Source organism: Apodemus sylvaticus, chromosome 15 (assembly GCF_947179515.1).
Source record: "Apodemus sylvaticus chromosome 15, mApoSyl1.1, whole genome shotgun sequence".
NCBI lineage: Eukaryota > Metazoa > Chordata > Mammalia > Rodentia > Muridae > Apodemus > Apodemus sylvaticus.
This window is the reverse complement of record NC_067486.1, coordinates 39241905-39269307: the sequence shown is the minus strand read 5'-3', so window position 1 is coordinate 39269307 and position 27403 is coordinate 39241905. Positions and strand designations below refer to the sequence as shown.

Genomic DNA, 27403 nt, shown 5'->3' with positions numbered 1-27403 from the left:
GTTAGGTTAAATTTTGCCCATAAAGATTGAAACATTTTAAGTCTCTGACATTTATAATTCAAGGCAATGTTTTTTATTGTAAATGGTAAATGTTCTTGTAGTATTGTTGCATACTCTCTTGCAAGGAGAACAATTCTAAGACACTGATAATCTGTGTATGAGTGAAAAAAAGTGAAAGAAACAAGTTTCTAAGGAGTTAAATAGCTGTGTGGAATAAAATGAAAATGAAAATATTTGGTTGTATGAAAAGTCAAAATGACAATGTGATTGTGTTATAAAACTACTGTTAATACCTTATCTATTGATACCTGCTTAGTAAACATCATCAAGAGGCCATTAAATATAATAAACTTCTCTTGGACACATCCTTCACCTGCTATAAAATAAATTCTTCCAGCAACTTGTGAACTCGGGGTATGGATATCATGACCGCAACAATTTATTCATCATAAAATTGCGCACAACTGAAAGTAAAATGATAACCTATATAGATATACTAATACAAAGACATAAAGCACATTATATTATCTAGACTGTGATAATTTAATATCATGATTAGCTTTGATTTAGAAAGATTCTTAACTTCCATTTTGAAACTTTCTTTGACGATGTTTAGGATACACACAATATTATCTGATTTAATTTAAGAGGGGTGAGATTTGTATCCAACAATAAACAAAAAAATCCATTTATCATGAAGGTGATTTAAAATATTCCATTTTGTACTAGTTCACTATATAACCAAATCAGATGACATTGTAGTGTATGTTACTTACATTTTGTAGAATAGGAATTAAGGTTTTTGTTGGCTTGTTTGTTTTGTTTCTTTCTCCTCTTTTTCTGTCATCAGGATCTGAATGTCATACGCAGATCTACTACCTGTGGCTGTCACTTCTTTATCTGCTTTAGGAGTTTTCTGCTAGGGTTTAGTGCTTTATACAGAGTCACCCTGGGTATTTATTGCTTGTTTTAAGTGCATTATTTGTACAGTTTTAAATTATGAAAATGGAATCTTGTTTCACGCGCATGTTAAAGATTATTAACACAAGTTTGAAGTGTTCTTTGTGCCTTTACTAATATTTACAAATTCCCTTGGTTTTCTGTTCTCGTGAGAAAGCATTGCTATCAAATCAACTTGGGGAGAAAAGGCTTTATTTTAGTTTACAACTGTCAATTTACTAGAACTGAGGAAAATAAGAGAGGAGGCTGGAGGTACGAACTGAAGCAGAGGCCAGAGAGGAATGCTGCTTTTTGGCTTGCTCCTTATAGCTTGTTCAGCCTAATTTCTTATACCTTCTGTGGGGTGGGGAGGAGGCCGGCCATGACCATGTGGAGAGGGAGCCCAAGGAGCAGAGAGGTGAGAGTATGTGGGAGAGCAGAGAGCAAAGAGAGAGAGAGAAGGGGCAAGTAGCCCCTCTTATAGTGGGCCAGATCTCTGGGGCGGGGCATGCCTGGCTATTGACAGGTAAGTGTGGGGTGGAGCTTAGACAGAACACCAACACCTTCCAAGGTCACTTGCCCAGTGAGGGCATTACCTAAAATCAGCTGGGTCCTCCCATATTGATCTGACATGGTCATTCAATCTGGTGTGGAGATTTTCTCAACTGGGGTTTCTTCTTCCCAATGATTCTAACTTTGTTAAGCTGACATAAATTTAGCTAGCATAAGAATGAAAACATATTTTTCTTTAGAAGAATAATCTGAAAGAATTTCTTATTTCTGATAAATGTCTAATATTACTGTATTATAATAACACCAAGATTATAATTATAAAATAATATAATATAAAATTAATAATAGTAATATTATTGTAGAATAAGTTACTTAAAACACAATCCCAACATACTATATTTAGTATCTTTAGTCTTATTTGTGAAGTTTAAGGACTTGCATCTTGGCTACCATCTAGTACATTTAAAGATGAAAATATGGTTTCCAGTACATTGTCATACCCAAACCATAGAAGTAGAAAACTTAGTCCAAGATAGGTGAATCCCTTTTACCAATAATCAGGTTTCAAATCTAAACCTTTCACTTTTCTCAACTTATAACAATTAAAAAATTAACATATTACTCTAAAGTAGAAATATATTTCATTTATAAAAATAATTATAATGTAGGAAATTGTCATATTTAATTGGCAAATCAGCTTACTTTCATAACAAATTCTCAAAAAGTTTTATGTAAGCAGCTCTGTCTAATTAAAAAATTTTTTCCAAAAAAAAATCATTTAGACAGTCATCAGAATATAGTAAAGACAAAATAAGTCAGGAGTATGTTATTCTTTCCTATTCAGCTTTCAGACTCCTTGGCTGTGGCGTTTGTCTGTCTGTTTACTGGGAATTGGTGCAGAATGTTTGGGAATAGTTGCTCCTCCCCTGCAGCCCTGTGGAGTTACCCATTGTGCCTGCATGTCAGTCATGCAACCACACACACACACACACACACACACACACGTGAATACACAAAAAGAGTGGTTATCCACCACCCTGGGGATAACCCGGGATGACTCGTTTACCTCCCAGTGATGAGGAAGAACAGAGTGAGGATGACTAGGAGAGTGAATCCCCCGACGGCCGCTGTGGCAATGACCAGGATCTGCCCTTGTTCTGCTGCCATGTCAGAAGCTGAAACGCAGACACAGGGAACACTTGGTGGTCAACAGTTTAATATGATGATGGTTATTATTTTTAAAGCACAGATTTGACCTTTCTCTTAATAGGTCTTAAACAACCCAGGTAAGACTTATACAATGTTTGCAGAACTGAGGTCATCATCCACCACACAAAACTTCCTTCTTAAAAATATAACTTAATTATTTGAATTTTTAATGGATATTTTATTTATTTACATTTCAAATGTTATCCCCGTTACTGGTTTCCCCTCCAGAAACCCCCTATTTCATCCTCCCTCCCACTGCTTCTATGAGTGTGCTCTCCTGCCCACCCACTCCTGCCTCCCTGCCCTGGCATTCCCCTACACTGGGGCATTGAGCCTTCCTAGGACCAAGGGGCTCTCCTCCCATTGATGCCTGACAAGGCCATCCTTTGCCACATATGTGGCTGGAGCCATAGGTCACTCCATGTGAACTCCTCGGTTGGTGGTTTATTTCCTGGGAGCTCTGGGGCATCTGGTTGGTTGATATTGTTGTTCTTCCTATAGTTTGCAAACCCTTTCAGCTCCTTCAGTCCTTTCTTTAACATCTCCATTGGGAACCCCTGCTCAGTCCAATGGTTGACCGTGAGCTTTTGCCTCTGTATTTGTAAGGCATTTCAGGAGACAGCTATATCCCGCATCTTCCTGTCTGCAAGCACTTCTTGGCATCTGCAATAGTTTCTGGGTTTGGTGTCTCTATATGGAATGGATCCCCAGGTGGGGCACAGGGGACAAGTTCCTGAAAAGAATACCAATGGCTTATCTTTTAAGATCAACAATTAATAAATGGGATCTCATAAAATTGCAAAGCTTCTGTAAGGCAAAGGAGACTGTCAATAGGCCAAAATGACAACCCACAGATTGGGAAAAGATCATTACCAACCTTACATCTGATAGAGGGCTAATATCCAATATATACAAAGAACTCAAGAAATTCCAGAGAACCAAATAACCCTATTAAAAATGGGGTATAGAGCTAAACAAAGAATTATCAACTGAGGAATATTGAATGGTTGAGAAGAACTTAAAGAAATGTTCAACATCTGTAGACATCAGGGAAATGCAAATTAAAATGACCCTGAGATTCCCCCTCACACCTGTTAGAATGACTAAGATCAAAAATTCAGGTGACAGCAGATTCTGGAGAGGATATGGAGAAAGAGGAAAGAGGAACACTCCTCCATTGTTGGTGGGATTGCAAGATGGTAAAACCACTCTGGAAATCAGTCTAGCAGTTCCTCAGAAATTGGACATATTACTACCTGAGTACCCAGCTATGCCACTCCTGGGCATATACCCAAAAGATGCTCCAACATATAACAAGGACACATGCTCCACTATGTTCATAGCAGCCTTACTTATAATAGCCAGAAGCTAGAAACAATCCAGATGTCCTTCAAGAAAGGAATAGATACAGAAAATGTGGCATATTTACATAGTGGAGTACTACTCAGCTATTAAAAACAATGAATTCATGAAACTCTTAGGCAAATGGATGGAATTAGAAAACATCCTGAGTGAGGTAACCCAATCACAAAAGAACACACATGGTGGGCACTCACTGATAAGTGGATATTAGCCTCATAGCTAGGAATACCCAAGATACAATTCACAGACCCCATGAATCTCAAGAAGGAAGACTGAGGTGCGGATGCTTTAGTCCTTCTTAGAAAACCTAACAAAATATTTAAGGGAGGAAATACAGAGACAAAGTGTAGAGACTGAGGGAAAGGCCATCCAGAGATGATTTGACTTCTTAATGCTTCCTTTTAAGATTGCATTTGTGTTGCAGACTCATTTGGCACCTGTTTCTACAATATGGAAATCCTATGCTATAATATAAATTAATAAGTTAAAGTAATTTAATTTATATTTAATGTATTTCACTAAATTCAAATATTAAAGATGTAATTTCCATATTCACACAACAAAGATATATTTATGTGGATAAGAATTCATGTGTGTATGTGCACACACACACACACACACATATATATATATGCATATGCATAGGGTATGCATGTATATAATAATATGTATGTACATATGTAAGATAATAAGTGAGTGAGAAAAGATTACTTAAGTGCTTTTATTTTCTTTTTGATTAAAGGGCCAAATCATATATAGTAACAACACACTACTTTTTTTCCTGTATGTAATGTTTAATAATAGTTTTCAACTTGACAGAACCTAGAATCACCTCAGTGATGCTAGCTAGCATCTGAGCATATATGTGGGGGTTATTTTGATTACATTTATGTTAATTATGGATGGAATCATTTCATGGTCTGGGATCCAGGAATGAATAAATGTTTGCTAGCTGCCCCCTGGTTGTGCAATGGCCTGCTGCTTTGGGTTGTTGGTTCTAGCCCTCACTTCCCTTCCTATACACTGGAGCTGTGAGCCAGAATAAACCTTTCCCCTTAAGTTGCTGTTCTCAGAATGTTTTGATACATAAAGAGAGAAATAAACTAAGACATTGTCAAAAGTATTTAAGCTAAGTTTTGAATTGGGGCTCTTGCACATTATAGTCAAGAAAATTCTTGTTATAAAAACTGTAGTAGCTTAAATGTCCCTAAAATACACTGGTTCAATTCATCACTGTATTCCGTTTTCTCTATTAATGTTTTCTGCACTGGGTATGGTGGGATATTGTTTAACTGTAATGTACGCACATATAGAAATATCACAGTAAGTCCCTTAATATGATGTGCGTTAATAAGTTAACTAAAAAGTTTTGTCATGTGAACTTATGACTACAATTCAGGCTTTTAGACTTTAGTTTTCAATTTCTTTCCTAAACTAAAAGCAGAAATTTTAATTCAGCCCAATAGCATAATATATTAATCAAAAGGTTCCATTAATATCCTTCAATATGACTAAAGCACCGCATTTTACTTCACGTGTGTGTGTCTGTGTGTGCGTGTGTGTGTGTGTGTGTGTGTGTGTGTGCGTGTGCGTGTGCATGTTGTGTGAGTATGTATCAGCGTGTGCCTTAATGTGCATGTGGAGGTCAGAGGTCGATATTGGTTTTACAGTTCTAGATTTCTACCTTATTTGAGACAAAAGTTTCTCATCATTCACTACTTTTTTTGCCAGGCTAGCTTGGCATACACAGTCCACAAGAGTCCATTTTCCCCCCTTTACTCTCCATCTTCCTACAGGGGCAGAGTGATGGCTCTGCTACTGCATGCAGCGTTCATAGGGTACCAGGAGCAAGCCCAGGTCACCAGGCTTCTGCAACCTCCTCTATGAGGGAGTGTCAACTGTTTGCTCCAGTAAGAAGTCATTTAGTCACAATATTTAGGAGACTATCTAAATGTATTTAAAAAACCACTCACGTTTGTTTGGTTTTTCAGTTCCAGAAATTTATTAAATATTGGAGTTAGATTTTAGTCACCATTATTTCATCAGGGAGTTTTTACAATGCTGAGTTTTGACACATAATCTGTTCAGAGACAAGGTAAACAGTTGTATCTTATCCAGTAAATAATGGACTCAAACTTTTTATTAGTTCTTCCCCAAGGTTTGCAATCTTCAAAATAGTACTGATATGGGAATTAATGGTGTGCTCCAAAATGTCATATTTTCTCACTGAAAATTATTAAACAACAAATTTTCTAAAAAATTGATGTTTCAGAAAACATTACAGTTTTGAAGATAAAGAAGATGCCATTTTTTTTACAAAAAGACATTATTTACTTACAACTCCTGTTCTCATAAAAGATATAATCTACTTCAAGAGTTTTCAGCATATAACAAATATTTTTATAGTAGTCAGGTCTCTAGTGATTTCTTGAGACTATTCAAAGCTCAGATGGGGAATAAGATTATGTAGTTGCATGGCTTGTGAAAATCGGAAAGTTTGTCATAGAAATTTATGTTGATTTAAATAATAATGTTTATCACTAATATGTTTCCTTTTATGTACTTCTGATTACATGTTTATGAACTGGGTTTGAATGCAAAATTTAATTGTTTTAACAAAATATTAAATAAATTTGACAAATGCATAGCCCTGCATAATTATTTCCTAACCATGTATATTAGCAAAATTAAGCATTTTTATATAGAGAATAACATACACATGTACTCATCATAGATGAAGATAATGCTTAATGAATGTCACTATTGTACTGGATATAAAATAACACAGAGAACGATGCTCATATGAGTAGGTAAATATGACAAAAATAATTATCCATACCATACATATGTTCCTAGGATAATGCATGGAGCTTTGAAATACTATTTATTGAATGTTCATGGGTCTACAGTACCATTGTTACACCTACTTAAATAATTCTATTACTTATCTAAACCAAAACACACCGCAAAAAGATGAAAATACAATACTGATTCATCTGTTTCCAAGGCCTAACAACTGAAGTATTTTAAATGACCCTTTTCAGTAACAGGAGGATCTACTAGACCCAGATTTCCTTTTATTCTAGTAAAGTCATTGATGGCCTTGTTTGCTCTTGATTTTGAATCCATAATGTGAGAGTGTTGAATTACCTGTACTGGTCACAGTCAGCCAGAGACAGGTAACTATTTTATTATGTTTTCCAGGAGAGCTAAAATAAAATATTGGGAAGAACAAAGTTTGACACTTGGAAGTAGGAGGAACGCCCCAGACCATTGCTGCTGTTATTCCTCTTGCTGGACAAGATCTGTCTTTATAGGATTAGTGCTGGTCCATGACTGAGCTCTGATTTCATCTCAGGGAAAACTCTGAATTTCTTAACTTTATTAATGAGGCTTTTTCCAACTGGCTAGCACAAGTCTCTAGCTTGTCTGATTACAGCTTTCCTATAGTTCTTCAAGTGAATCAAGCTTTCTTAAATGTCAGTTTCTGACAGTTCTTTTTCATGGACACCCAGACATTTGAAAAGCAGTCTCCCAGTTGTTTATGGTTTATTAGGCTCTTGGGCATATCTTTCCATAACCCTTAAACAAATGTGATGAAAGAAAGTATGGTGTGCTGTCACACACACACACACACACACACACACACACACACTCACACACACACACACTCACACACACTCACACACACACATGCATGCACACAAACACACTTACAAATTTTTAAAAGTTGGGATACAAGTTTCAAGAAGGCAGGAAATTCAATCACTGTGACATCTGTTACAAGTTCAGTGTGACATACCTCCTCTCCTCTCAAAGAGAAAGTGTAAATAAAAACATATCCAGCCTGGATCATCTGGATGGTCTTAGATCTAACAGTAGTTCTTATGTGAAGTTGAGGAGAGATGACAAGGAGGGTGTGGCTTGAGCTACAATAGACTGGAAGAAGTGGTAAAGGCTTCCTTCTCAGAGCCTCCAAGGAAGTGAGCTTTGTGTTCTATTATCTCTTGTTCTAAGGCACCAATTGTGTACAACAATGAATATGGAGCCCAAGTCTTGTGATTTGATATGAGGTTGTAGCTTAATGAACACAATGGGAGACTGAACTGAGTAGGCATATGTCTTCGATACTTCACATAAGAAAAGGTTAGATTAAGCTGGGAATAACTCACAACTGTCCTCCTTTCGACAATGTGAGAAAGATTTACCTCAAACATAGCTGCTCCATATAGAAAAACCAGTGTATTCAGTACTTATTTTGAATTACTCTACACACTTTGGAGATGATGATCCTGGAATGCACGAGTTACTAGAGTAGCATCATTTACATTTCATCATGATCTGCTATACAAAGTTTAAGAATTCATTAATTCACCCAACAGTATTGATTGAAAATTATTATGTTACACATGCCAAGGTGGACCCCTTCCAGGGATGCAGATGAGCAAAACAGAAGTAATTACTTTGCTGGTGGACTGATGGTTGAGTAGGGCAAGCAGACAGTGAACAAAAATTACAAAGAGTAAGACCTGTTACACAAGGGAAACCTGTCCACAGTGCTATCAGCATTCATTGTGTAGTCCAAATGTTAATTATGTCTAATTAGTTTTCTCACAGAAAATGTATCTAGAACATATTCTTATAAGTAGTACCTAGTGGGAGAGTTCTGAACCTAAAAGGAACCACAGTGGGATCTGTAAAAATGAATGGAATTTATTTGTCTCATTCATAGAAAAATATTCCATTAAATACCAAAAGGTCTTATTCTCAGACAAAAATTAACACATTAAAAATGATATGTTTAATTTTATGGGCATGGCAAGAACTCCCTCTTAAAGAAAAATAATTATTTTAAAAAATATTGTGAACTTGTTACAGAGCCAGAATATGGCATCTAGATAATGTTTCGATTAGGTCAGAATAACACCAAATGAAGCTTGTTCTAGCTATTTCTATTTAAAGGGGAAAAAACCAGAGTGAAGTTCTTTCCATGAAATCTAAATTCTTATAAAAAAAACAGATTCCACGTTTTTAGAAAAGTGTGAGAGAAAAGGAGAAAAGCAATTTGGCTATTTTTAACGAACACGTTTTCTTCTATGGAGACATGTGATTCAGCCTCACTGTAATCAAGATTTTTTTTATATTTACATTTCAAAGTGAAATGTGTTATTTGTATTCTGTGTCATTTTCTAGAGAAGAGCATTTTGAAGTTAACTCATTTCTGTTATGAACTTCTTCTGAAAGCTACTGGAATATATACCACACATTTTGAATAAAGCATTTCTCAAAAATGCTGTCCAGTGAAATGCAGTTTTTTGTTATTTCACTGAAACTATCTTAAAAATAAGCAACCTATATTTCAACGAATAAGTTGACAGTACAAAGAAGAATCATTGTAAGGTTTATTGGCAAGTGACACATGAAAATTCCCTCCTTAAATCACATATAGCAATAAGGATTCTAAATTACATAAGACTGAGAGACACATCTGACAATGTGAAATGGAGATTAATAGATATGCAAAAATTTCAATGCTCCAAGCCTAGGTAGACATTAGAATATTATGTATGGATGATAGGTAGTATAATAAACACTCCTGAAAGAAAAATACAGTATTGTAATTTTGTAGACTACATTGCTATTATCTTTCTTGCACATCTGGACTTGTAAACATGATCTCATCTTGAATCTTCCAACAAGCCAAACTTTTAGTATATCTTACATTGTATCTTCATCACCACTGACATGGTATAATATCTGCCTACAGAAATACATGAGAAAGCGAGTTGCTTATTTCTATCGATCTGCCTTGGCATAATGTTTCTTCCCAATCTATCCCACCTAATGAGATACTTGTTCTTCAAAATACTATTTAAAAGTTCTCAGATCTTCTTCATTGCCTGGAAGGTAGAGCTATTTCTTTCTAGCAAGTGTAGTTCAGAGATATCAATGCACATGAGAGTCCACCTCATGTAGATCTTTCCACTGTCTTCTTATTACACATCAGTATTCCCACGCTCATCAATATTGTCATTTCCACCTTTTAAATATACCCCAGTTTTGTCCTCGCTCTTTCCAATTCCCTATGCTATTTTCTCAGTTTGTCTTTCACATCTGATCACATTTATTTGAAATCAGCTAGATGGCAGCCTCAGTTAGGTAAAACCGAATTGAACAATAGTAAGAAAAAGGAAAAGAGCAAGATCTTATAAAAGACATCGACTAATGTTCACATGTTATCAGTACATAGTGTGCTTCTGAGAAGAGCATGCATTCCCTACACTGAGACTTCAGATATTTTTATTGATTTCTAACTTTACAACAACAGGATAGTAGCAATAGGTTAGCAATTAGAAAGTGAGGAAGGAACACAAAGAGAGAGCTAGACAGTAGTGTCCAGATCTAAGAGTACAGACACAATGGTGAAAGAGACTGAAATATTGACATGGTATTCTAAAATAGTTTTCACCAGGAACATGAATGGAGATGTCTATGCACATGAGAGTCCACCTCATGTAGATCTTTCCACTGTCTTCCTATTACACATTAGTATTACCATGCTCATCAAAACTGTCATTTCCTCCTTTTAACTATCCCCTGGTTTTGCCCTCACTCTCTCTAATTCTCTATGCTATGTTCTCAGTTTGTCTTTCACATCTGATCACATTTATTTGAAATCAGCTAGATGGCAGCCTACAACTCAAGGAGTATCAAAAAATATCTTACGTTATAGCTCAGTGACATAATCACCTGATGTCAGTTAGAAACACTTACTTAATCATCCATTTCATCCACCTATGGTCTCTGTGTGTTTTAATAACAACCTCACTGCAAGATACAACCATGGGTACAATAGAGCCACAAAGGTTATGTGAGTAAACAACCACGTTTTGCCTGGATTTAGCCTGCTTCACAAGATGGGAACCACACTGACACTGTTAATCAGGCCAAGACCCCGAGAATAAATAGGTCATGCTCCCTCAGGGAAAACTACTACTATTATTCTACTATAAGCATACCAATAAAGTGATTCCTTATGACATATCGCTATACCCATAGATCAGCACACCCATAAATCCTCATCAGAGAAGCTTCTTTCAGTAGATGGCAATTAACCCAGAAATCCACATCAGGTCAATGAGTAGAAATGAAAGACTTGGAATGCTAAATCCTAAATGGAGTGAGTGTCTGTATCACTTCCCTTTTCTCTGGGCTTAGGGGTTTATGCAACGTGCTAATGTGGAAGGATCCATGCAAAATGCTAATGTGGGTGGGGCTTGGTGGACTGGGAACTAAGGCAACTACAGAAGGGTGAGAGCTGGAGAAATAAATCAGTTTAGTTCCTCTGAACTAAACTGATTCAATTGACCACCCCTCAGTGGTCTTAAAGTGTCCTTTTTTTTCCTGTCCTAGTGAGAGTCAGGTTTATCCCATCTCTGACTCACTCTGTGAAAGCTTTCTCTGATTTGTCATTGTCTCTGCCCCTTAATTAGACATTGTTGTTTGGGATTAAAGGTGTGAACTGTGGTGTGTCTGTATTCCAGTGAGAGGGATTAAAGGTGTGTGCAGAGTCTGGATTCCAGACAGATCTTATCTTTAGATGTGATCCCTTGCCAGAGCAACCCTGTTGTTGGATTAAAATTCCTCTACAGCATAATGTTCTAAAAAGTGTTAAGGATTAGCAAACGGATAGTCATAAAAAGTGATTAAAGAAAGAATACACTCTCTGTGCAAAAATAAATGATTCCAAGTTAAAGAATAGAAAGCTTGTTTGGTTTCCTGAGAAATGTTAGCTATGAAACACATCTTAGCTTCATATATATATATATATATATATATACATATATATATATATATATGTATATATATATATATATATATATAATGATCAATAAGTAAAAAACAAAAAAATGTGAATTATTTTCCCCAAGTTATTACCACCTAAGCTTTCCGTGAAGTGAATATTTAGAGGAAGCAGTATAGACCTGGAGTTAGATTAGCACCTCTCCTTTATAATCATCCAATTCTTGAGGCTAGCTTCCATCACAAAGATAATATCTCTTAGATTAAAATTCAAAGTCAGAAAGACAAGAGATTCTCTCTTCCCCTCGGGTGAGCTGATTACTGAATTCTCAGCTGGTTGGAAGCAAGCCTCTCAGATCATCTGTGTTGCAGGGGAAGCTTTAGCAGGGATTATACTCTTCAGAAAGCAACTTCACAGCAGAGCATTTTCTACTGCTCTGCCACTTCTCCAGAAACAAAGCAATTCAGTGCATCAAACTGTGGCTTCCCTGGAACACCACCAATCTCAAGACTCACTCTCCTTGATGCCCCAATTTACCTGGCAGATGAAATGCCGAATGACAGAGGGATAATTGGGGAATTCGAGTCTGGCACATCTTGACGGAGAGGAAGAGGTAGGGATAGGTATACAGAGTAATGAAATGCTTTTATTCCCCCTTTTGGAAGAGATTTTTGCGTTCATTAATGAGCCGCACAGATGCCTTACCACATGCAGAGAATTTCCAAAATGAAAATTAATGATCACAGTCTTTGAACAACTGGAACTATTGTCAACACTTTAAATTTCTGAAATTTAATTTGTAATCATCTCTCTTTTGTACTGCTCACAGTAGTTGTTAGGTCTTTGAGATTATTTTTTTATCATTGAAATATCTATGATTTTATATATTTTCATTTTTTACTTCTCCTAAATATGCAGTGGAGCATAGTATTCATTTATAAATGACACAATGTCTCATGATTACTGACTTGGAATCAGTGAATTTTCTATTTCAAATGTTATTTGATACGTACATTTATATTATTTGTGGATATTTGGATACTGGTAAGCATACTTGAGGCATGTAGATATGAGGAATATGTCTGCATTTGGACAGTTCCTTTTAAACATTTGTAATTCATCCTGGTTCAGTGTGGGGTAGTAATGAGAAAGCCTAAACTGCTTACATGTATCAGGAAAAATTCTGTATTGAAGTAAAATTTATGCCATTTTATGCCTAGACATAAGTCATAAGGGTCATATGTTAAAAAATTACATATGACTTAATTTATCTCTTGAAATACAGAAAGACCATCATTGTCTTAGAAACCAAATTTTCTTTTCCTTGAATACCATGAAAGGAAGCCCAGAAACCCTTTAGCATTTCTATTCGCATGGATTGTTGCTCTGTTGCTGTGCACTTTGATCTATATTATTTCATTATCTTAAAAAACATTTCTGTGTGGCTGCACAATCTGTGTGGGTTTGTGTTCCAATTCCTAGAATAAGAAGCAAAGAACCTAGAAATATCCAGTCCTGACTTCAATCACAGTAACATAGTGATAATCAGATTTATGTATCTGAGCCTTTGTTTAGTGTTTTATCCATTGTTTTGAGTAAAAAGCTTTATAATTAAATATATATAACTAATAGAAATCACAGATTTTACAAGGCTTGTAGTTCTTAAGATTTATGTACAACAAAAATTTATTTATTTTTAATAAAAATATTTAAATGAATTGCAATTTAAAATACATGCATGGGTATTTAGAAAAAGGTTTAGAGGCCTGGCAAGATGGTTCAGTGGATAAAAAGACTTGTTGTTCAAGGTTGATCTGACTTATGTCTTTGGAACCAGTGGTGGAAGGAGAAATTCAAACTGCTCTTTAACCTACACACACACACACACACACACACACACACACACAAACATACACACTCACACACACACACACACACACAAACACACACACATACACATGCCCATTCACACCCACACATCAATGTACTAGTGCAATTGTGTCCCCACTTCATCACTTCTACTATTTTTACTATTAAATATATTTTTTTTAATAAAATAAATGTAGAAATTTTCTGGAGTACATTCTCATTGGCTTGGTACTCATTCATAAATAGTACAATGTTTACTACCAAGGATGCGCTGGGTCTAGGAATCAGCTCAGTTGGTAGAGTGCTTCCTTCCCTTGCAGGCCTGAAGCCCTGACTTTCATTCTCAGTTCAGTATCAAACTGTGGGTGATGCCTCCTTCTCCCAAATGTCAGAGACCATCTAGGACTAGGAGGTGGAAAGATTGTAAGACCAGAGGTTGGTGTAAGGGAAAATCAGTGTGTGCTGGACCCAGGGCTGATGCCTTGATGAACTCAGATTAGCTTCACAAGACATCTAAAAGATCAAGGCCATTAATAACCCAGCATAAAGGGCAGGGGTTCAAAGGTCCCCACCCCTCATGAGGAAAGATTTTCCTTAAGAATATGGCTCCTGCTCTGGATAGGGAACAGCCTCGGCCACAGTGCCCCATCTCCAAGCAGTGCAGGAAGCCAGCTACACACCCAGAGGACAGCTAGGAATAGACAGCTTGCACTGGTGAGTCCGGCCCTGAAGAGCAGAGGATCCAGTCCGGAGGCCTCTGGCAAGAGCCTTCCAGTCTCTGCTTCTGGGTCAGGAATAGCCTTCACCACAGTGTGAGACCTCCAAGCAGTGCAGGAAGCCAGCTATACATCCAGCAGCCAGCTAGGAAGAGGCAGCCTGCAGAGATGAGTCTGGCCCTGCAGAGGGGAGGCTCCACCTGCACAGCCTATATCCAGAGCTGATCAGGGCCACAGAGGTACATACCCAAATATAACTGCAAGACAGTGGGTCTCAGCTGTCATCTTTGCTTCTGTGACTGTGCAACAGATTGGTAGGCAGGTTCCACCAGAGTAGAGGAGCACTTGGGACATATCACACCAGGACTCCACCTGTACCCAGGAACTCTGCAGCACCACAGCAATTTGTGCCAGGAGAAAGCAGCTCACCCAAGGTTGCTGAGATAGGCCTATAGGCACGCACACAGGAGGGGCAAGCTCCTGCCAGTAACAGCAGGCCCAATTAACACCAGAGATAACCTGATGGCAAAAGGCAAACGTGGGAATGTTACCAACAGAAATCAAGGCAATATAGCACCATCAGAACCGAATACTCCTGCAACAGCAAGCCCTGGATACCTCAACACACCAGGAAAGCAAGATTTGGATTTAAAATCACAGGTCATGATGCTGATGGAGGCACAAATGACATAAATAACTCCCTTAACGAAATACAAGAGAACACAAGTAAACAGCAAGAAGCTCTTGAAGAACTAAGGGAAAACACAACAAAACAGGTGAAGGAATTAAACAAAGCCATCCAGGATCTAAAGAAGGAGGTAGAAACAATAACAAAATCACAAAGGGAGACAACTTGGGACATAGAAAACCTAGAAAAGAAGTCAGGAGTCATGGATCCAAGCATCAACAACAGAATACAAGAGATGGAAGAGAGAATCTCAGATGCAGAAGATACCATAGAAAGCATTGATAGTCAAAGAAAATGACAAATGCAAAAGGCTCCTGACCCAAAATATCCAGGACAAAATGAGAAGACCAAACCTAAGGATTACAGGCATAGAACAGAGTGAAGATCCCCAACTGAAAGGGTCAGTAAATGTCTTCAACAAAATTATAGAAGAAAACTTCCCTAACCAAAAGAAAAAGATATTCATGAACATACAAGAAGCCTACAGAATTCCAAATAGATTCAACCAGAAAAGAAATTCATCCTGTCATATAATAATTAAAACACCAAATGTAATAAACAAAGAAAGGATATTAAAAGCAGTGAGGGAAGAAGGCCAAGTAACATATAAAGGTAGACCTATCAGAATTACACACAATTTCTCACCAGAGGCTATGAAAGCCAGAAGAGCCTGGACAGATGTCATGGGGACCCTAAGGGAACACAAATGCCAACACAAACTGCTATATCCAGCAAATCTTTCAATTACCATAAATGGAGAAACCAAGGTTTTTCATGACAAAAACAAATTTACACAGTATCTTTCCACAAACCCAGCCCTTCAAAGGATAATGAATGGAAAACACCAACAAAGGGAGGGAAAGTACACACAAGAAAAAGCAAGAAGGTAATCTCCTTTCACCAAACCCAAAAGAAGATAACCACACAAACATAAAAATTACATCAAAAACAGCAGGAAGCAACAATCACTATTCCTTAATATCTCTTAATATCAATGGACTCAATTCCCCAATAAAAAGACATAAACTAACAGACTGGATTTGTAAACAAGACCAAACATTTCTCTGCATACAGGAAATGCATCTCAGTGTCAAAGACAAACACTACCTAAGAGTAAAAGGCTGGAAAACAGTTCTCCAAACAAATGGTCCCAGGAAACAAGCTGGAGTAGCCATTCTAATATCAGATAAAATAGACTTTCAACCAAAAGTCATCAAAAAAGATACAGAAGGCCACTTTATACTCATCAAAGGAAAAATCTACCAGGAAGATTTCTCAATTTTGAACATCTATGCCCCAAATACAAGGGTACCTGCATTCATATTAGAAACCTTACTAAAGCTTAAAGCATACATTGCACCCCACACAGTAATTGTGGGGGACTTAAACACCCGAATCTTTCCAATGGACAGATCAGGGAAACTCAAACTAAACAGAGTCACAGTGAAACTGACAGAAGTTTTGGACCAAATGGACTTAATAGATATCTATGGAACATTTCATCCTAAAACAAAAGGATATACCTTCTTCTCAGCACCTCATGGTACCTTCTCCAAAACTGGCCATATAATTGGTCACAAAACAGACCTCAAGAGATATAAGATGATCGAACTAATTCCATGCCTCCTATCAGATCACTATGGAATAAGGGTCGTCTTCACCAAAACAACCAAAAGCCCACAGACACATGGAAGCTGAACAATTCTCTAGTCAATGATACCTTGGTCAAGGAAGAAATAAGGAAAGAAATAAAAGACTTTTTAGAACTTAATGAAAATGAAGGCACAACATACCCAAATTTATGGGACACAATGAAAGCAGTGCTAAGAGGAAAACTAATAGCTCTGAGTGCCTAAAAAAGAAGCTGGAGAGAGCATACACTACAGATTAACAGCACACCTGAAAACTTTAGAACAGAAAGAAGCTAATTCCCCCAAGAGGAGTAGAAGGCAGGAAATCATGAAATTCAGGGCTGAAATCAACCAAGTTGAAACAAAAAGAACTATACAAAGAATCAACAAACGTAGGAGCTGGTTCTTTGAGAAAATCAACAAGATAGATAAACCTTTAGCCAGACTAACCAGAGGGCACAGACACAGTACCCAAATTAACGAAATCAGATATAAAAAGGGTGATATAACAACAGACTAGGAGGAAATCAAAAAAATTATATCCTACTACAAAAGCCTATACTCAAGAAAACTGGAAAATCTGGAGGAAATAGACAATTTCATAGACAGATACCAATTGCCAAAATTTAATCAGGATCAGATAGACCATCTAAATAGACCCATAACCCCTAAGGAAATAGAAGTGGTCATTGATAGTCTGCCAATCAAACAAAGCACAGGACCAGATGGCTTTAGTGGAGAATTTTATCAGACATTCAAAGGAGACCTAATGCCAATACTCTTCAAACTTTTCCACAAAATACAAACAGAAGGAACATTACCCAACTCGTTCTATGAAGCCACAATTTCACTGATACCAAAACCACACAAAGATCCAACAAAAAAGAGAACCTTAGACCAATTTCCCTTATGAATATCAATGCAAAAATCCTCAATAAAATTCTTGCCAACAGAATCCAAGAGCACATCAAAACAATCATTCACCACGATCAAGTAGGCTTCATCCCAGGGATGCAGGGATGGTTCAATATACAGAAATCCATCAATGTAATCCACTACATAAACAAACTCAAAGAAAAACACATGGTCATTTCATTGGATGCTGAAAAAGCATTTGATAAAATTCAGCATCCATTGAATTATAAATTCAGCAACCATGTTAAAGGTTTTGGAAAGAACAGGAATTCAAGGCCCATACCTAAACATAATAAAAGCAATATACAGCAAACCATCAGCCAACATCAAACTAAATGGAGAGAAATTTGAAGCAATCCCACAAAATCAGGGACTAGACAAGGCTGCCCTCTCTCTCCATATTTATTCAATATGGTACTAGAATTTCTAGCTAGAGCAATTAGACAACACAAGGAGGTCATAGGGACACAAATTGGAAAGGAAGTAGTCAAACTATCACTATTTGCAGATGATATGATTGTATACTTCAGTGACCCAAAAACTCCACCAGAGAACTTCTACAACTGATAAACAACTTCAGCAAGGTGGCTGGTTATAAAATTAACTCAAGCAAATCAGTAGCCTTCCTATACTCAAAGGATAAACAGGATGAGAAAGAAATTAGGGAAATGACACCCTTCACAATAGCCACAAACAATATAAAGTATCTTGGTGTAACTCTAACCAAACAAGTGAAAAATCTGTATGACAGGGACTTCAAGTCTTTGAAGAAAGAAATTGAAGATGACCTCAGAAGATGGAAAAATCTTCCATGCTCTTGGATTGACAGGATTAATATAGTAAAAATGGCTATCTTGCCAAAAGCAATCTACAGATTAAATGCAATCCCCATCAAAATCCCAACTCAATTTTTCATAGACTTAGAAAGAGCAATTCTCAAATTCATCTGGAATAACAAAAACCCCAGGATAGCTAAAACTGTTCTCAACAGTAAAAGAACTTCTGGGGAAATCAGTATCCCTGACCTCAAGCAGTACTACAGAGTATTTGTGTTAAAAACTGCATGGTATTGGTACAGTGACAGGCAAGTAGATCAATAGAATAGAATTGAAGATCCGGAAATGAACCCACAGAATTATGGTCACTTGATCTTTGACAAAGGAGCAGAAAACATCCAGTGGAAAAAAGATAGCCTCTTCAAGAAATGGTGCTGGTTCAATTGGAGGTCAGCATAGAGAAGAATGTGAATTGATCCATTCTTATCTCCTTGTACTAAGCTCAATTCCAAGTGGATCAAGGACCTCCACATAAAACCAGGCACACTGAAACAAAGAGAAAAGAAACTAGGGAAGACCCTTGAGGACATGGGCACAGGGGAAAATTTCCTCAACAGAACACCAATAGCGTATGCTCTAAGATCAACAATTAACAAATGGGACCTCATAAAACTGCAAAGTTTCTATAAGGCAATGGACATTGTCAAAAGGACAAAAGGCAACCAACAAATTGGGAAAAGATCTTTACCAACACTACATCCAACAGAGGGCTTATATCCAAGATATACGAAGAACTCAAGAAGGTAGACTCCAGAGAGCCAAGCTCTGTACCCCATTAAAAATTGGGGTACAGAGCTAAGCAAGGAATTTTCACCTGAGGAATATCAAATGGCTAAGAAGCACCTAAAGAAATGTTCAACATCCTTAGTCATCAGGGAAATGTGAATCAAAACAATCCTGAGATTTCACCACATAGCATTCAGAATGGCTAAGATCAAAAGGTCAGGAGAAAACAAGTGCTGGTGAGGATGTGGAGAAAGAGGAACACTCCTCCACTGCTGGTGGGGTTGCAAGCTGGTACTACCACTCTTGAAGTCAGTCTGGTGGTTCCTCAGAAAACTGGGAATGATACTTCCAGAGGACCCCGCTATACCACTCCTGGACATATACCCAGAGGATTTTCCAGCATGTAATAAGGATACATGCTCCACCATGTTCATAGCAGCCCAATTTATAATAGCCAGAAGCTGGAAAGAACCCAGATGCCCCTCAATGGAGGAATGGATACAGAAAATGTGATATATATACACAATGGAGTACTGTTCAGCCATTAGAAACAATGAATTCATGAAATTCTCAGACAAATGGATGGAACTGGAGAACATCATCCTAAGCGGTAACCCAGTCTCAAAAGAACACTCATGGCATGCACTCACTGATAAATAGATATTAGCCTAGAAGCTTGGAATATCCAAGACACAATGTACATATCAAATGGTGCCCAAGAAGAAGGAAGGAGTGACCCCGGTCCTGGAAAAGCTCATTGCAGTATAGGGGAATACCAGAACAGAGAAGTGGGAAGGGTGGTATTGGGGAACGGGAGAGGTAAGAGGGATTATGGGACTTTCCTGGACTGGGGATCCAGGAAAGGGAAAATCACTTGAAATGTAAATAAAGAATATATCGAAGAAAAAAAAGAAAAAAAAGAATATGGCTCCTGGTAAGTTGACAATGTTCTAGAGGATGCTCTCAACCCGTTAACGATCTATGTACTGCACAAATCAGACTAGGTAGGTTTCTTTTGCTGTGCAGAGACACCATAACCATGGCAGCTGTTATGAAGGACAACATTTATTTGGGACTGGCTTACAGATTCTCTGGTTTAGTTCATTATTAAGGCAGGAAGCATGGCAGAGTTCAGGCAAACATGGTTCTGGAGAGTTCTACATTTTGATTCACAGGCCAACAAGGCCACACCTTCAATAATGCTACTTCCTGTAAGGCTATGGGGGCGATTTTCATACAAACTACCTCAGGGACTAATTAGAAATAAAAGTACACCAAATTGTTGGGTGGGTGGATGGGTCAGGAAGTGTGGAGTACATCTACTAAGAGTTGCGGAGAAAACTGGGGAAGGGTGAATATGACCAAAATACAGTATATACATGTATGGATTTATCAACCAATTAGAAGTATTTTAATAAAGAATACAAGCTGGGTTAATCATGCATGCTAGTTTCTGAGATGAGGAAGCAAGAGGGTGCAAGCTACAAGAGCTCTCAAAGCCATTCTTGTGACACAGGCTAACCTGGGATATATGCGAGGCAGTCTCTAAAATAATAATCATAATCATAATAGTAATAATTGTGCCTTAAGCTTTGTGATACGGATAGGTGTTTCTGAGATAGAAACTAATCCATAGTTTCTCTTCCTCACAAGTTTCCTTTTAGGGGCATAAATAGATAAGTCAGCATCAGATGAAAATCTCATAAACTTAGACAAATATATGAGGGTCATAAAGAAATTGAGAAAAGGATGATTTGATTAGAAGCAAAGGTGGTGGTGATTCTTCAGCTCAAATCAGCAATGATCAGAAGGATTTTGCAGCTAACCCAGTGGCTGAGTGGATGTTTAGAGACAAGGACATCCTATTTCAAAAAGACTTCATTAGAAATAGCCCAGAGATGCAAAAAGCCACAAGAGTTTCAGGACTTGTTTGTAATATAAGGACCTAGGAAAAGCAAAAGGGCAGTTGTCTGCTTCCCATTTGTAACCAAGGAGCTCACACACGTGAAAATGTGTGCATTTACTCTAAATTGTAACTTTGATGGAGTTAGGAATTCTTGCGGATAGATGTAAAGACTCCGTGCATCAGAACAACAGCAGCGGAGTCACCCGGGGTTGTATTGAGCCTCACAGTTCTCCCATTATTTTCGAGTTACATGTGGGATCCAAGTCCCACTTTTCATTGAATCAATTGTGTTTCTGCTACTTAAGATTGAGAATTGCAAGAATACTATTTAGTATAATGAGTTCAGAGAAAATAATTGAATCCTAAGCATATCGTGCATGGAGAAGGGAATAAAGTGGGATATAAACAGATATGCTTCTGCCTCAACGTTAATAACTTCTCTTTGTTTATTATATTGTTCTTTGGTGGCATGATTTTCTTTGTATTTGATGCTCAACACAGTGTCTGCAGATGTCTCCTCGTGACTGGATGGACAGGTAAAATGGGATGGATATCTTTTTATCTGACTATAACAGTCTTTTGTTAAAAAAAAAAAAATGGAATAGCTCCTTGGGTAGCTGAACCACACTTAAAGGCAGGTCTCATGCCCAGCAGTAGGTGGCCAAAACAAAATGAACTCAGACTTTTAGAGGTATTTTATCTAATAAATTCTCTATGGTCTTTTGCCTGTGATTCATGGTTTCTGATTTTGTTTCTTTATGGGATCTCTCTTTCTCTCTCTCTCTCTCTCTCTCTCTCTCTCTCTCTCTCTCTGTGTGTGTGTGTGTGTGTGTGTGTGTGTGAGTGTGAGAGAGAGATAGATAGATAGAGATAGATAGATAGATAGATAGATAGAGAGAGAGAGAGAGAGAGGAGAGAGCAGCATCTGTCTTGTTTCTTTCCCCCTCTTTTTCTGTTTTTGTCCTATTCAAGTTCGTTTGTTTTTATTGTATCTTATTCATATTTTTATTCTCCCCTTATATTTTTGGATGCCTCCTGGTTTTCTAATGAGAGATATCATGAAACTGTGTGGATTCCACTGAGTTGGTAGGTAGAAGGGAAAAAGAAAAAGAGAAAACCATCACATGAGCACAGCGACAAACTGAAACCAAATGAGTGGACAACACTTTTCTCAGTTTAGTAGTGTGACTAGTTAAAATTAGGATGTGGCTGAGCGGTCCAAATAAAAAACACCAACGAATAAAATTCCTATCCAAATCTTAGTCAAATAAATGAAAGTCAGAGAAAGGATGCTGCCTTGCTTGATGACGATTTGAATTTACCAAATTTGTTTATATGAATTGTATAGAAATGTTCCTATACACCCCTTGTCTTAGAACCCTTCTCCAAGCGGATGCTGGCCTCGACACTGGGGGGTCAGTGTCTCCTAGAGTTTAAACCCAATAGTCCTAGCTATGTAGAGCCTAGGCGCCTAACAGTGATGTAACTGCTATCAGCCAACAGCTGGCTCAACATCCCCTGACAATGAATTCACTTGAAAGTTTTGGGATCATCACGTGACAGCTCTTCAAAAGAGGTCCATATGTCTCTTCCAGGGTGTCCATCCATTTGATGTTGCGACCCAATAAGGCCACCTACAGGACTTTAGTGTGTGCCATTCACAAAACTCTGGGGATAAATGCTGTCTGCAAGCCAAACTTTCGATATCTCTGTCATCTATGTCAATTTCGTAGCAGGTCAGAGGGGGCAGGTCTACTTGTAACATGCCCAGCCTGGTTTCATACCTATGCATCTTTACTTTGTCAGTTTTATCAGGCTTCTTCTCAGACCTCAGGTGTGAAACTCCAATTACAAAATTCATATTAGCCTCGCAGAGGTGGCATATGCCTTTACGCCTAACACTCGGGAGGCAGAAGCAGTAGATCTCCATGGGTTCAAGGCCAGCCTGGTCTCCATAGTGAGTTCCAGGACAGAGAAATTAAAAGTGTTTGCTGTGAATCTTGATCTTTCTCTAACTTGAGAGATAGAGAACTATATAGAGAGACAGATTAATATACAAACACACGCGTGCGCGTGAACACACACACACACACACACAGAGGAAGAGGGGGGTTTCAGCTCTGTTAAATATCCCCTTAAAACTGAACTAAACAAGAAAACACCCTGAAAATATCCATCTTAGATGTTATGCAATAGAAACTAGTATTTTGCATTCTTTACTTTTATTTAAACTAAGATCATTATTGATAGAAGAGTAATATTAGAAAAATTCAATATTGGCCATCATTGGAAATACTGTGTCTTTATGAAGACACTGATATGAATTTAATTTTTTAATAACTAGAACAGATTTAAGGACACAAATAACTGCTATTCTATTGCTGCCAGAAAAAAAAATTGAGTTTTGTCAACTCTATCAAAACTAAATTCATTTTCTTTGGTAGACAAAAAAGCAATTGAAAATAGTTCTACACAATTTGAGGAGCGATTTCTATTTTGTGTAGTGGACTTGCCCATAGCTAATCTCCGGAAGCTTTCTCCTGAGTGGCATGGCTCATCAGAATTTTGTCTGCTGGGAGCATATTCCTCAGGTTCTCCTCGATGTCTCAGAACACCTGCTTTGATACATTTCCAGGCCATTATGATATGTTCTCACAGTATCCTGTGGTGGGACCACTCTGGACTCTATCTACTGTGTGTCAAATGTGAGGTGAGAGATTCAAAGGATCAGAGCATGCAGACTATTTCAGAGTAGACGTGGAAGGTTTTAGTTTTCAAATTGATACAAATATTAGTTAGGCACTTTGATTTTTATAATAAAAGAAATTCAATTTCTCCTTACCTTCTTTTCCATAATTGACATTATTTGTTGAAGTAAAACTTACATTAAAAAAAAAAAACCCTCACATTTAAAGCTGTCCATGAAGACTAATCTCTGTGCTGGGCTTAATGGTACACCCAGAGACTCCCAGTATCTGGGATGTGGAGGCAGAAGACTGAGCTTTGGTGGCCACCCTTGGACATACTCACTTTAGCACTGCTAGCGTTCTCTAGGGAGGATGCTATTTAGTCCTGTGTCTTACTTAATTAAAGGGAAGAACTTCAGAAAATGGTTCAGTCTCTGTTACCTAGTCATAATAATTAGATTCAGTGTGGGGATCTGATTTCTCTCTCTCTTTCTCTCTCTCTCTCTCTCTCTCTCTCTCTCTCTCTCTCTCTCTCTCTCTCTCTCTCTCAGTGGTACTAAGGGTTACCACCATTTGTCCGTTTTGGTGTGGGCAAGTGCTGCGTGTGTGGATCAAGAAGAATATGGAGGCCTTAGTGAAGGCCTTGCCAAGCCATTGCTTAGTCTAATTCATGGTAAACTAATAACATAAATCTAAGGGTACTCTAAGGTTATCCCAAGTTCCTGGTAATGAATAGAGCATCGAGAAACAGCATGAAATATGATTATTTCTATAGATTCCTTTTTTGAAGTCCTTATGCATGAAATTTCATAAGTAATTTTGTTTTCTCCCTTCATTCTCGATATGGAAAAGAGAATCTCACTTGACTGCTGACATTTTGCCTTGGCTCTCTTCAAGGCTATAGACAGAAAATGCCTCTGAAAAGAAACCAATAACATTTCTGCATTTCTTGAAAAACTGCCTACAGCCATGTTTCTGAGTGCTGTTTCTCTCTTCCCTGCGGCTTCTGTGCTTTATGTGCGCACAGGGACACTGTTCCTCTCTTGCTGCCACCAGGAATCCTAGGCCAAGATGGTGCACATGCTGTGACCCTTGTGACAGGTCTCAGAGAGTCCATGTTCCTGTGTTTTGAAATGTTCCCGATACTTTATTTCTAAGCCCATTTAACTATTATTATTATTATTATTATTATTTATTATTGTATTTTGTGTTCCTAGGTGTGGGCCTGAAGGTATCTATGTGCAGTGTGTGCATGCAGGTGGGTATGGAGTCCAGAAAAATGTGCCAGAGTCCCTGGAGGTGGGGTTTCAAGTGTGTGTTAGTTTCGCAACATGGATTCAAGGAACCAAGCTCAGGTGCTCTGAAAAAGCAACAAGTAATTTCAAACAACAGGCTGTTTCTCCAGTTCATATTTACTAACATTTGGTATATACATTTTAAACTACCATGAATGTTCTTGGGGAGATTTGCAAATTAAAAAAAATTTCCTCTGTTTAATTATGCTTCCTGAGCAAGTGTTTGTCATAATTCAAGGATGATTTAGGTATCTTAGACAGTATGTGAGGAAAGTCGACTTAAGGAGAAAGTTCAGCCTTTCAGTGGAGATGAAATCTGCTTGTCCTTATAACTTATTTTTTATCCCCATAGATTGTTACTAATCACTTCAATTAGTAATATACAAGTTTGGGAATATTCTGCTATACTTTTTTTTAAATTAAAATACATAGCAACTAAGAAAATATAATAGAGGTCATCTCTAGCTTTCTACATATAAGAGAATTCCTGAACTTCATTTTATTATCAGCCTGATTAACACATATGTTGAGGTTTTCCTTCCTTTCCTTTCCTTTCCTTTCCTTTCCTTTCCTTTCCTTTCCTTTCCTTTCCTTTCCTTGCATTTATTTGGAGGTACAGAGACAAAGCTTCAAAGGAATGTTTTTATACTGGTTTTCTTTTGAAGGTTAACAAATCCTATTTTTCTATGTTTTTTATAATAAAACCAAATATAGTAAGATCAAACAAAACCTAATATATTGTATTTGGACAAAACAAACAGAAGGAAAAGAGCCCAAGAGAGCACACAAACATCAGAGGCTCACTCATGTAATCTAAAAACCTTAATATATATGTAAAGGGCCTGGTGCAGACTCATGCAAGCCTTTGCCGTGCTCCTCTGTCTCTGTGAGTTTATATGAGCTTTGCTCATTGCAATTAGAGGGCCTCGTTTTCTTGGTGTCCTCTAGTCCTGTCTCCCATACTCTTTCTGCCTCCTCTTCTTTAAGGTTCTCTGAGCCCTGAGGGTAGGGGAGGCACTGAGAGAGAGTATCATGAGAGTGAGTCTTCACTGTTTATAATGTCTGGATGTGGGTCTCTGTTTTTGTTCTCATCTGCTGCACGATGGAGTTTCTCTGATGAAGAATAAGCAAATCACTGAGCTATGAGAATAGCAGAATGCCATTAGGTAGCTTTTCATTGCCAGTTTTTGAAGACCAGTAGTATGATTTTCTAGTCTCAGATTCTCGATTACCCAAGCAGTGTCAGGTGTGGCCTCTGTCTTGTAGAGTAGTCCTTAAGTTACATCAGATATTGGTTGGTTACTAATACAACTTCATGCAACCATTGCCCTAGCACATGTTGCAGGCGGGAAACCAGTGTGGATTAGATCAAAGGTTTTGTGGCTGGGTTAGTGTTTGTGTTTCTTTTTTGGTGCCATGCAAAGTAGTACCTTCCTGTAGCAAAGATGCTAACATGTAGGGTTAAAGGACTGTGTAGGCACCACCAGGACTTCTCCATGTTCAATGTGTTGTGTAGGTGTTATCTTCAGCATTGGGGTCTTGCCATCATTTGTGGAGGGCAACCTATAGTTTTGGCAACAGTCAGGGTTGTTTGGGGATTCCCATGTGACTCCTTTGACCAATAAGAAGCCATTCATGAGTCAAAGGTAAAATAATTCACCAAGCTCTTATCCTTGGAATATGTTCATGTCATGGAGGAATTGAGAGGTGATAGATAGTATTTAACTTTGTTTCCACTGTTTCCTATTTTTTTAATGAAAGCTCACAGGGTTCATCTTACTTGCCCTATCTCAAGGGTGGGGCAAAATCTGATTATGAGTGATGTATTTTATAAACTTTGAAGATATTGCTGAATTTAAGTCAGAAACAATTCTAAAGATACTTATCTTAAAAAAAAACACAACACCATATGTCCTATAATGTGCCTCTTTACTGCATGCACGTGTTTCATACAGTTAGGAATCTACTATCCCTGTGGTATTTAAGCAGGATAAGTGAGACAAAAAAATGACAAGAAAGACAGCTAGGTGGTTACAAAAACTTCACTTCAGGAGATGGATAAATGCAAATAGTGAGAACTGGGTCCCTAATGGATAAAAGTTAGCTTTTAATGGTTTAGAAGGATGCAGAAAACACAGAGAGTTGTAATAAAGAATGTGACAGTAAAGAAAAAAAATGTGCTGAAGGTAATTAGGTAACCTGAGTCTCTTGGGTACATTTCTATTCAGTGTTCTGCTTGTCTACTAGTTAACTTAGAATAACTTGGTAAAGAATGGAACAGACTTCTTTTCGGTCATTATGTTAAAG

The 27403-nt window shown here is 37.7% G+C and overlaps 1 protein-coding gene across 1 annotated transcript in view; it reads right to left on the bottom strand.

Moving 5' to 3' along the window:
• Positions 1-27403, bottom strand: part of Epha6 (EPH receptor A6) — a 993878-nt gene that overhangs the window by 335712 nt on the left and 630763 nt on the right. The window contains exon 8 of the mRNA XM_052158907.1: positions 2519-2627. Coding sequence (XP_052014867.1) covers positions 2519-2627 — 109 coding nt within the window. The remainder of the gene's footprint in view (positions 1-2518; positions 2628-27403) is intronic.